Source organism: Scheffersomyces xylosifermentans (assembly GCF_036884685.1).
Source record: "Scheffersomyces xylosifermentans strain CBS 12540 chromosome Unknown RJT20scaffold_1, whole genome shotgun sequence".
NCBI classification, from domain to species: Eukaryota; Fungi; Ascomycota; class Pichiomycetes; order Serinales; family Debaryomycetaceae; genus Scheffersomyces; species Scheffersomyces xylosifermentans.
The window spans coordinates 2,669,635-2,680,878 of record NW_027042939.1 but is presented as its reverse complement, the minus strand read 5'-3'; the positions used below and the strand labels follow the sequence as shown (position 1 = coordinate 2,680,878).

Genomic DNA, 11,244 nt, shown 5'->3' with positions numbered 1-11,244 from the left:
TATGTGCTAGTAATTCCTGTATCAAATTAATTATGTAGAATGTGGCTGCGAAATGAATATTTATATTCGTTTGGTTTGCAGTCAGAGATTTCATTATAAGTGTACATTCGCTGAAAGACTTTGGGATAAACGGGACAGTACGGTGCGTTTTGGGGCTACAGTTACTGCTCTGTAATATCTCATTCAACCGAATTTTTAGTTGTGTATAAGCTCGTCATGTTCGTTACTATATCCTTATATAATATCATTCCAGTAAGTACCTATACATGGTCAATCCTCTTGTGCTGAGCCGTAGAAACCTTCTTCAACTCAGACAATCTCTCTTTCAAATTAGGCACGTCTCTCAAGGTCTTATCTAACAATAACCTCTCCAGCTCAAATTTCAATCTCTTTTCGGCATCAAGTTTTCCAAAGTAATAGTTACCCTTTCCGTCAAATTTCAACAAGTATCTGTGGAAATGCCACAAGGCTGGTCTATGAGCTACTGATAATACAGTAATACCCAACTCTTGAGCATGCTTGTACATGAATTGCTCCATATCTGGTGATACAGCAGAAGTACACTCATCCAAAACGGCGAATTTCGGTTGATGGTAGTATAGTCTTGCCATTGCAAGTCTTTGTTGGGCACCAATTGATAACTCCTCGTCCCAGTTCTTTACCAAGTCCAAGCTGTCCAGGAATTCATCTAATTTCAAGATTTTTAAGATATCCTTTAAGTCGTCGTCAGTTTTTTTACTAGCGGCAAATTGATCTAGATTATTTGGATAGATGATTTGCTCCTTCAAAGTACCTTGACATAAATAAGCTCTTTGTGGCAAGTAGAACATGTTTTCTGAATTAGGGATAGAAATGTTACCCTCTTTACATGGCCATAATCCACCAAGCATTCTGAACAAGGATGATTTTCCAGAACCGTTAGGACCTGCGATCAATAAGTGGTCTCCACTGTTAATTGTGAAATTCAAGCATTCAATCAATGTTACGTCAGCTGGAGTTAACAACCTAACATTTTCAAAGGAAATCTTGTCATTGTTCAATGTGATGTTCTTTGTTGCAGTCTTCTTGTTCTTTAATTCGTATAATGTGTCTTGGAAATCTGAAACTCTTGTGGCATGACCAACAATTTGCAATAAGTATCTTCTCGAATAGATTAATCTGTCCAATGAATCCGATGCACTCATCAATAATCTTCTGTTAGTGATAAAAGCAGCAGCATGATCTGCATCTGGATCTTCTCCGAGATATTTGTTGATAAAGATTGGAGCTGAACACAATACTAAACCAGCTGCACCCCAGAAATACTTAACAATGAAGGTTTGTGCAATCTCATGAATACCCTTCTTCCAAATCTCATTCTTGAGGAATCTTTCCAAGGTGTAATAGCAGTAATCTATATAGTCCAACTCACGATTGTGACCACGCAAGAAAGCAATTTCTTCACTGTTGCTAACTATCTTAGAATGAGAAGATCTCAACTGACCCTCTAAATTGGCTCTCTCGGCAGCCAACTTGGCAAATGGTGGTGAAAACAACCTCAAAACCATGGTGGAGAAATGTGCAAGCATACCAAGAGCTAAAGTTCCTTCTCCATTTCCAACACCACTCTTACTCAACTGCTGAGCACACAATAACAAGTCCAAGGTAGGCTTCAAAAGTTGGCCTGGCAAACTACTCAAAGCGTAACTCAATCTGGAGATATCGGTGGTTATTCTCTGGTTTGGATCCTTGATCTTGTTTCCTGACAAGTGTATCAAAGCGTAGTAGTTAGGATCAAGGTTGTCTGGCAAGTAATCGTCCATGATCTTATTATTGAGGTTGATTCTAATGGTGTTGCTCAATTTTTGCTTTGTCCAGTTCAATAAAGCGTTTACTAGAGATGCTGGGACTCCAATAGCCATCCATACTAGTAACAACTGAGAGAACCTTTTCAACTTCTTGGCGACCAAAGCTCCCACGAGCTGACCGTCCAATGCAGCCACTTTGATGGTGATCATGGCTCTGAAAACCAATAAAACGGTGTGGGACACAAGATACAACACCGACGAATCAGTTATAGAAGGCATGCTTGCCTTCATCAATCTGTTGAAGGACTCTCGAGAGAGTTTTGGATGATCCTCTTTCTTCTTCTTGTCCTTCGAGAGGTCCAATTCTCTCTTCTCGCCGGTGTTCGTTGCTCTGGAGAAGCCTGCTGTGATCAAAATGATATATGAAGCGTTTAGTAACAACGAGCGGTTGGACTTGTACATGTTGAACACCGACATGGCGAAGGAATCGGATTTGAGGGAAGAATTTGCCGGCCCTTTGACTTTGACGGCCATGGTAGATTGGTTGGAGATGTGTTGTTATGAAGGGAAGATGGCAAAAGGGTGGAAAAGTATATAAATATTCTATAATATCTATAAGTAAGTATAGGCGGTTCTGTCTCGGAATATGAACTCTAATAAACGAAGATCAGATCTTGGTCGAAGCGGGCTAATAGAAAATGACCAAATTGCTTAGAACGAACCAACAGGTTTCAAATATGGGGTAACAAGGCCAAGATGGTTTGAAAAAGATCAACAAAATGACTCACAAACTCACCACTAACTAACCAAATGTACAACAATGTGCTACAACGATGTGCGAAGATCAACTAGACAAAAGTATCGATTGAAAGAGTAATGTCGTCGTAGTTAGTTGGGTGTATAAAGTAGACAATATAATAAAGAAACAACTGCGATGTCCAAAGTTTTTATATGACTGTAAATAAATCCAGATATATCACCACAGCAAGCACGATTCCCAGCAGTGCCGATGAAAAACCAGACGTAGAAGAGTATACTTTTCTCGGAACGATGACTTACAATGTAAGAGCTATTAAATAGCTTAATAGTAATAGTTATACAGTATTTTAGTACTAGCAAAATATGGAAAGCTAAGAAAAGAGATGACTTCCTAACCAAGAGAGACTAGAACTCTGGACAACACTTCCTATAATAGTAATAATAATAATACGGCAAAGGGTTATTAATCTCTTGAAGAAAACTCCGCCAGAGGACATTTATGTCTTCAATTTACACTGTTTTGTTAATTCTTTGTGTTCTGGTCGTTTCCCCAGACAATGGACTTTGTATAGCTTTTGTAGCTTCTGTAGCTTAGCCATTAACCCCACCATGATTAAAGTTATTTTTTTCCAGGCCCTGGGGCACCTTCCCCATAGTTCATAGTTGAGGGACTACTTTGCAATTATGCTGTATGTTAGAGTAGAGTATATTTTCATGTATATTATTGAATGTTATTGTATAGACTAGAAGAACTATGATATGGTATATTATGGTGTCTTATGGTATGTTATCAAGTGCTATCTACTGGGTAACTTGTTAAATCCTTTACATTTAAATTATAATACCAGATGTGCACAGCCTACCATCCAAAATTTCGAGCTATATCATACATAATATCATACATATCTCATACATAACCCATCGCATCCACTACAACTCCATTGAATAACTCCAACTGACACCATTATAGGTTGCATCCAAACAATGTTGTCATTTAGTACTGTGCATGTATACATGATGTACCATCATCAAGTGCCCCACTATTAAGTAGAAAGCTGGATATATGTAGGTCACTCCGCATTTTTTCACATGCGTTCCGAGGTCGAGGATCTCGGCTGCTGGAAAACAATGTTACGTAAACGACTAGTGTCGCATGCTGAGTCAATGCTGAGTCAGTAATTGTCGAAATATGTGGTGATTGTATGCAGGGTGTTAAGCATTACATCCGTGCCACTGAATTTTGGTTTTGCATCAACGACGCAGTAGGTACACTTTGACGTCCCCATATAGGCTAAAGGAAATGCTTCAACTGCCCATAAATCATGCTGGAACTTCGTAGGAGCTAGATTACCTCTAGAGTAGTTCCTTGAAAGGTATGAGATTGAATTTGGCGAAATATAGCAATTTACTCTATCACTGGCCTTGTGGCTTAGTCGAAAAACCTACCAATGGTTGCCTTTGCGAAGGTATTTCCAAGTCCTATATTTGAATACCTCTCTATTGTTATTCTTTCGTCAATCGTTACAATACCAAATATTCAGCTTTCTTTTAATGTCTCTTGGAACTCCTGTTTATATTCTTGAAGTGACTTCTCCAAGTACTCCAATCGCGAATAGTAAGCAACATTGGCCAATTCTGTAGTGTCCTTCACTTGATAGGATTTGAGAAGATTGGCGTAGAGCTCCTGAAGCTGCAAACGTGTGTTGACCTTGATCTGGGTATTTTCAAGCTTGACTACTTTATGGTTCTTCCATTCGGCGAGAATGGTCTGGATTCGTGAATCAGCGGCCCTCAGAAGCCTTTCGGAGTCGAGAACGCCATGGGAATGGAGTATTTGGGCTAGAAGGAGGATATCTCTTTTGGAGTACGTCGAAGGGTTTGTTATTATACTCATTTCAAAGTCACTCCACCAATTTCTAGCTACCTGAATCAACAAAAGGGGTACTATTACCTTACTTTTCCTGCCAATTTCCTTACTTTTTCAATACCAATTTCCAGAATTTCGCATTCATTCGCCGCTACTAGTGCACCAAAAAAAAAATAACCAGACTCAAAATCTTTTGGCGCGTCGTGCGCGGCACAATTCGTCAACAGCCGTTTCTGTTTCATTGTGGATTTCTTTTTGTCAAATTTCCAGTTTGGCAGCAAAGTGCAAGAAGCCTATGTTGGTTTACGGGTAGTTCCAAGGCCTTTTACTGGTTCTCAGGTGACTGTCAGTGTTAGCCGCCACCTGTTCTACTGTTTGTGTTAAAGGCGTTAGTTTTATAGTGTTTTGCTGTTGTAATTGTTGTTTTTATTGTTTGTTTCAGTGTTCTTTATTGAATTTATTTAAGTGAGGAGATCGATTTGAGTGAGAAGGTCTGGGATAATCATAATAATAGGAAGAATAGGAAGAGTAAGATAATAGGAAGGATTAGAATAATAGGACTAAGAATCAGAGTAAGAATAATAAGTATAATAAGAATAGCAGTATTAATACTACTTAAAAAGTGTTTTGTTGCAAATAGCTGTTATTTGTAATATCAGTTCTAAAAGAAAGAATCTGTGAGGTGATCAGTTTTAGGACATTGTGACGACTTCTTATTGTGAACAACCATCAGAATACCATAGAGTTGGTGAAATCGCTGTGAAACAGTTGCAAACAGATCGGAAGTACTCTCTGAAACGGTTATAGTGAGTTTCCCTAAGATTCTGTCTAAAGTTAACCAAGATTACAATTTACATCAACCTTATTGTATTGCACTAATTTGTTGATTTAAAGGAAAAGCCGTTGAAACGACCTTATTAATATTTGATACTCCCCAATCACATTAATTCACATTAATTCACATTAAACCACATCAAACTACAGCCAGGTGCAGCTCGAAGAAAATCTATTCATACCGCCATACCTTCATATATTAAACCTCATATTCATAATTCCTCGTCGTATACAATACCTGGCTATGACAGAGAATCTAGTGTTTTTCGAGAACGAGTTCTCCCAAATCAGCATCAACAAACCTCCGACTGAATCGCCAATTAAGTTGTCTAGAGACTCGTCTAATGCACCATACCGCGATTCTGTATCCGTGTCTCCTAGAAGAAAGAAGATCTATCCAAGGCACTTATACCCATCCGCTATCGATCCCAATGAAAGCCAAGAAAACATCAGTGACATCAGCTTTAGTAGTGAAATGGATATTGACAACACATGTACACCTCCTTCGCTAATTTCCAATCAGTCCGCATTAGACCCAGTTGAATTTGATGAAGAAGATCCTCATACTCCTGCTAGAGCCATCCTCAGAGAGAAGACGAAATCCTTGTCAACCATGAAGATCCCTACAGATAAACGATTGCTCAGCTATCCCATGTCGGAAAAATCCAATCAAAAGCAGCAGTACCAGTTTTCATTCATGAGGGCGACCTCGTCTTCATTGCAGAAAAAGCACAATCCTTTCAGTAGCGGTAACAACGGCTTCTCTAATAATACTGCTAATAGTAGTGGCCAAAGTAGTAGTCTTGGTGTGGCCAATAGCAATAATGGTAAACCTTATAACAGCGCGTCGGTACAACCAGGATCGGCAACAAAGAAGAGGCTAGAATACTCTCGCCAATTATCGCACGCAATCAGATCCAAACGGATGCTTTCATCAAATTTGCCTTCAACCTCAAAAAGCATTCAGCAACAGCCATCCGACATAACAAATATTCAATACGGGTCTCCTTCAAAGTATCTGGGAAGATCAACAAGGCCACAAGTTGAGGAGTCGCCTACAAAGCAAAAAGCTGTGAGGAATGCGTCGCAACCAATACCATTCAACTCCCTTGATAATGTCTTCCATAGACTCTATCCTAGCAACAATAACGACAGACCCAAAGCGCACACAAAACCAGTACTGGAGCATAGGCGTAATTACCAATTGCAAGTACGACAACAGGAATTGGCAGCTGAAAATATGACCGGCACCGTGATGAAAGTTCGAGACTTCAATGAATTGTTCCACATTTTGGATGAAACTGATCCCACCTTATTTAACAAAATGGATGATGACTCTTTCGAAAATAGAGCATATCACCCAGAACAAGTTCCAAGTGAACATTTAAACATATACGAAAGAGGAGAGATCATTAGGAAACTGGACATTTACTTTGTTCCAGAAGGAATTAATAGAGCAGTCAATATCAAAAACTACCAGAACAATTTTGGATTTGATGATCCCAACGGTAACTATATCGTTATAGACGGGGATCATATTAATTATCGATACGAAGTCTTGTCAATGCTAGGAAATGGCTCATTCGGAAACGTCATTAAAAGCAAAGATCATAAGTACAAGAATCGTCTAGTGGCTACCAAGATTATTAAGAATGATTTGAACTGGTCATTGCAGGCAATAAACGAGATCAAAATGCTCAAATTCTTAAACGAAAAGGAAGTAAATGAGAACATTCTCAAGTACTATAGCCATTTCAACTTCAGGAGTCATATGTGTATCATAACAGAATTATTGTCGTTAAACTTGTACTCCTTATTAGAGGTAACCAAGTTTAGGGGATTTTCATTGAATGTCATCCAATCCATAACTAATCAAATCCTTAATGGGTTGCAGTATATGCACAAATACAAAATAATCCATTGTGATGTCAAGCCGGAGAACATCATGATAAAGCTACCAAATGTTCCCACCGAAGACTCTCTTTTGGTGAAAATAATTGACTTTGGTTCTTCTTGCTACCACAACGAGATATCTTACACTTATATTCAATCTCGATTCTATAGAGCGCCTGAGGTCATATTGGGTGCTAACTACTCAGAAAAGATTGATGTATGGTCTTTAGGTTGTGTAATTGCCGAATTATTCGTGGGAATGCCCTTGCTACCAGGCAAAAATGAATTGGAACAAGTTGGATTAATTCTCGAATTGTTTGGAGCCCCCAGGAGTTCCACAATTTTACGATTAAGAAAGACATTGACAAGATCTATGCAAAAAAAGAGCTTAAGTGTAAGAGAAAATGAACCACCCATTAATGAGCGGTTGATTAAAAAGACGCTTTTATTCAGATTATTCGATATCAATGGAAAAATTAATATGTCGTTGTTAAATTACCATAATTCCAACAGCTCCAACACTAGCATTAAAAGACAATTCAAGATGAATTCAAAAACTTTGGAAATCTGTTTGAGCTTGAACAGATTTTCACAGGATACCCAGCAAAATAAATTTTTCTTACGTTTTCTTAGAAAGATATTTGTGTGGGATCCACAGGAGAGGTTAAGCGTTTCAGACTTACTTGATGAACCGTTCATAGTAGGCGTGCAATCTAATGATTGCCTGCCGAATGGAATATAGCTACATTTATACTCAACTTGCATAAAATATATTATTTATTACATTATAAAGATATTCATAATTCTATCCAATGTTATCTATTTGCTGCCTAACTTATATTACCTCAAAATCAAACTAATGACATATGAGTATATGTTATATGAATATCCTTCAAATATTATGGGTGACCATGATTTGAACCTGGCCAGGCTGAAATCCTTTCAACCCCTGGTGTCGAACCTCTACTACTTGTGCTATCATTTTCAAATACCTCATATATGTTTTTGGCGTCTCCCGATTCTGTGAGACTAGTTAAATGCTTACTGAGATCGTTCTTGGTATCATCTTCGGGCATTTCCATAATAGCCTTTTTGATCACAGAGAGTTTTTCCTCCACGATCTCATCCAAACTTCGAATCAACCTGTTACCGAATTTTGTATCAATGGGCAAGTTGTTGTATATCTTCTTCTGAAGAGTTTTGATGACCCTGATGTTATTTAAAAGAGTCAGGTAGTACTTCAGTTCCTTGAATTCTACCGACTTGTTATTGGAATGCAATGGTGGGTTGATCAAGAGCAATGCAGCGTAGTAAAGCATGATATGGATATGCACTGGAACATACTTGAGGTTGTCCAAAATGTCGTTATCGTTGATGACCAAATTCAAGACAGTCTGGGCAGCACTAACAGCGATATTGGCGGTGACAATAGTTTCATCCTTTGACATTATATCTTCATTAGATATAAACTCATCGTCGTCTGAGGGAGATGCTTCTTCGCTTTCGCTATCACTTGAACTGTTTTGATCGTTTTGAAACTCTATTCTTTTGGTTGCTTCCTGGACTATGGGCCCTTCCCATTTCGGAAACATATTGAAAGTATCATTGGGGTTGACTTGCAATTTTCTAACTGCCGACGAGTTAATGTGCATTTTGGCAAAGTTATAGTAAATCAAGGTGGATTTGGAGGACCAAACAGCTCCGTTATTTCCTGGGGCTAAGAGAACAGTCCAAGACACCATCCATTTGTCCAACTCCAAGTTGCTCTTGGAAGGAATACCGAATGAAGAAGGAGCCAAAAGGTCCCAGGCATTTCCCTGGAAAGCTTCATTCAATGCTTGGTTGTATTCCACCTGAGAAACAAGTTTCATATCGGTAAATCTCTCCCTTCTCTCTCTCTTCTCAACTTCGGCACTAGTCTCCGAAGTAGATGATTCTTTATTGTTGATAATAGATTTGCTGGGCTCATCATTATCTGCTAATAGCATCTTAATTGAACTTCCACCACTTCCATTTTCATTGGTGATCTTCTTTTGGTCAGATAGCAATATCTCTCTACTATGTTTCAATGAATATTCCTGAGAATTTACCAATGGCTGCCTATTGAATGTCAAACTTTGCTGTCCATCCAAAACATAAAGCAAATACCACAACTTCAACTTATCCTTATTTTTGGTGTATGGATTGTTCAACCGGTACTCTTTGGCTAGTTGCATTGCTATTCCTGTGAACATTTGTGAATCAGAGAGCCAGAAACTACACAATATAAGTGCAACTATTGTGTGGAAGCCATCTTCCTCTGTTGCTGGCTTTCCCTTGAACAACAAAGTTTGACATAAGTCCTGAAGATAGACTTGTAGCTGTTTAGATTTATATGATAGGTCTGGGTGATGAATAGATGCAATTGCACAGATGGCACAAACCAAAACAGGACACGAGTCCCAGATCGATTCTACAGAAACCTTGGAGATCTCAAAGCCAAAGAGCTGCTGGGCAATGTTGGCATCAAAAAACTGAAATAACTTTCTGGCTTGATCCTGAGTCAAGAAGCCGTTTCTAAAATCCTTAGGATACGGACTGTCTTCCTTTGAATACTTTAGTCTTTTTAATTCTGGCAACAGCAATTCACTGCTACTGCTACGACTTTCTGGAGAGTTTCTCTTGTGGGATGAAGACGTTGTAGTTCCAATTGGTTCGGGGTATTGTATTGTGCTTTGTTGTTGGTGGTGGTGAATTCTCTGTGGTGAATGATTTATATATTCCCTTTGATGTTGTATTGGGGTATAAACTCGTGAGGAAGGTAGTGAATTATATGAGGCTTGAATCTGCGGCTGGCCGCTATTATAATTATGACTATGATTATGACTATTACCGTGACCATGACTATGACTGTGACCGTGTTGATGAAGTGGATTAGATTGAATGTATTGTTGAGTATGATGACTTTGTTGTTCGTGGCGTCTTTGACCCTGGCTTTGGTTACCGTTTCTATACAATTTCTGGTTGTCTATCATGTACTGTTGGTTGACCCGAAGTATATCCACCAAGTCACTAAGCTTATTATCGAAAGTATTCATTCTGTTTTCTATCAGAGTCTTCCATTGAGAGTCACTACTGGAATCTTGTGGGGCCTGTTGAGGCTGCGGAGGACTCGGTGTAATTCCTGTTGAAACTGGCATTATAAACTGATCTTGTGGAGGTCCTTGTGGTCGTACAGCATGCCCCAATCCGTTGGGGATCCCTATAGGGTTTAAAGGTGGAAGTGGATGGTTTGGAGCTCGCTGATCCACATTGGCATTTTGTGAATGAGGAAGGGTATGAGGATGAGTATTGACTCCGTTACTGGGAAACGGTGGCAACTTCAATGATGGTAGCTTGGGTACAAACATACAGTTCATACCCTGTCCAGTACGAATACACCTCTCACAAGGAAGTGTGCTGGTATAAATACATTTCACCTTTGACTTCTTACAGTTGGAACATGGCTTTGTTCTCTTTTCTTTGGCCATAATGGGTGACAATTTCTCCAGAAAACTAAGCACAGCAAATTATGTGACTGTTAGCCTGGATACTAGACACTTTATAGCAGGCAAAAACCTTCTTTCAATCCTACTTTCTGGCTCCACTTTCGAAATATCTTTGTCTTTATTAGTCTTTCGGAACAACTCAGGTTATTATTTCAACTTTTTGCGCTAACTGCACAGACGCAAGAATTTTTTGTGAGAGATTCCGTCTAAACTGTATTCTGGGTGGGGGATTACCAAATACGAGAAGACGTAGCAGAATGTAAGTAATTTAACATTAGCGTTGCAAAAGTATTAATAGCATTAACTGCATTGACATGAACAGTAGCATTTATAGTTGATTGCTAAATTGACATCAGCTATACCACTATCATAAGAATGTCACAAAAGCACTGACTAATCCATATATAATAATAATCATTGCCATTTAAGGAGTTACCAAGCCATATATGTAAATATTTAGTACCATAGCTATTTTACATAAGAATTCGCCATGAGGAATAACACACTCACTAACATTATTCACGAACTTCCTCGTTTCCTCACTAACTTCCTCAGTAACATCCTCACTAATATACTG

At 38.8% G+C, this 11,244-nt stretch overlaps 4 protein-coding genes across 4 annotated transcripts; 1 reads left to right on the top strand and 3 right to left on the bottom strand. All coding sequences in view use genetic code 12, as the record gives it.

Annotated features, from left to right (window-relative positions):
* Positions 1–217: 217 nt before the first annotated feature.
* Positions 218–2,498, bottom strand: PXA2 (ATP-binding cassette long-chain fatty acid transporter). The gene has a single exon (XM_064919190.1). The coding sequence runs from the start codon at positions 2,319–2,321 to the stop codon at positions 261–263; it is 2,061 nt and encodes a 686-aa protein (XP_064777543.1). The 5' UTR covers positions 2,322–2,498; the 3' UTR covers positions 218–260.
* A 1,585-nt stretch (positions 2,499–4,083) lies between these two features.
* On the bottom strand, positions 4,084–4,440 carry RJT20DRAFT_5063 (uncharacterized protein; the record flags this gene model as incomplete). Its single annotated transcript, XM_064920415.1, has 1 exon — positions 4,084–4,440. One exon carries the CDS (start codon positions 4,438–4,440, stop codon positions 4,084–4,086), a length of 357 nt encoding a protein of 118 aa, XP_064777542.1.
* Positions 4,441–5,491: 1,051 nt separating this feature from the next.
* Positions 5,492–7,905, top strand: RJT20DRAFT_102432 (uncharacterized protein; the record flags this gene model as incomplete). The annotated part of the gene is made up of 5 exons (XM_064915680.1): positions 5,492–5,571; positions 5,629–5,769; positions 5,836–6,032; positions 6,108–6,424; positions 6,470–7,905. 5 exons carry the CDS (start codon positions 5,492–5,494, stop codon positions 7,880–7,882), a joined length of 2,148 nt encoding a protein of 715 aa, XP_064777541.1. The 3' UTR covers positions 7,883–7,905.
* A 134-nt stretch (positions 7,906–8,039) lies between these two features.
* Positions 8,040–10,649, bottom strand: ZCF30 (Zcf30p; the record flags this gene model as incomplete). The annotated part of the gene is made up of 2 exons (XM_064921332.1): positions 8,040–9,903; positions 10,135–10,649. The coding sequence occupies 2 exons, from the start codon at positions 10,647–10,649 to the stop codon at positions 8,040–8,042; spliced, it is 2,379 nt and encodes a 792-aa protein (XP_064777540.1).
* Positions 10,650–11,244: the final 595 nt, after the last annotated feature.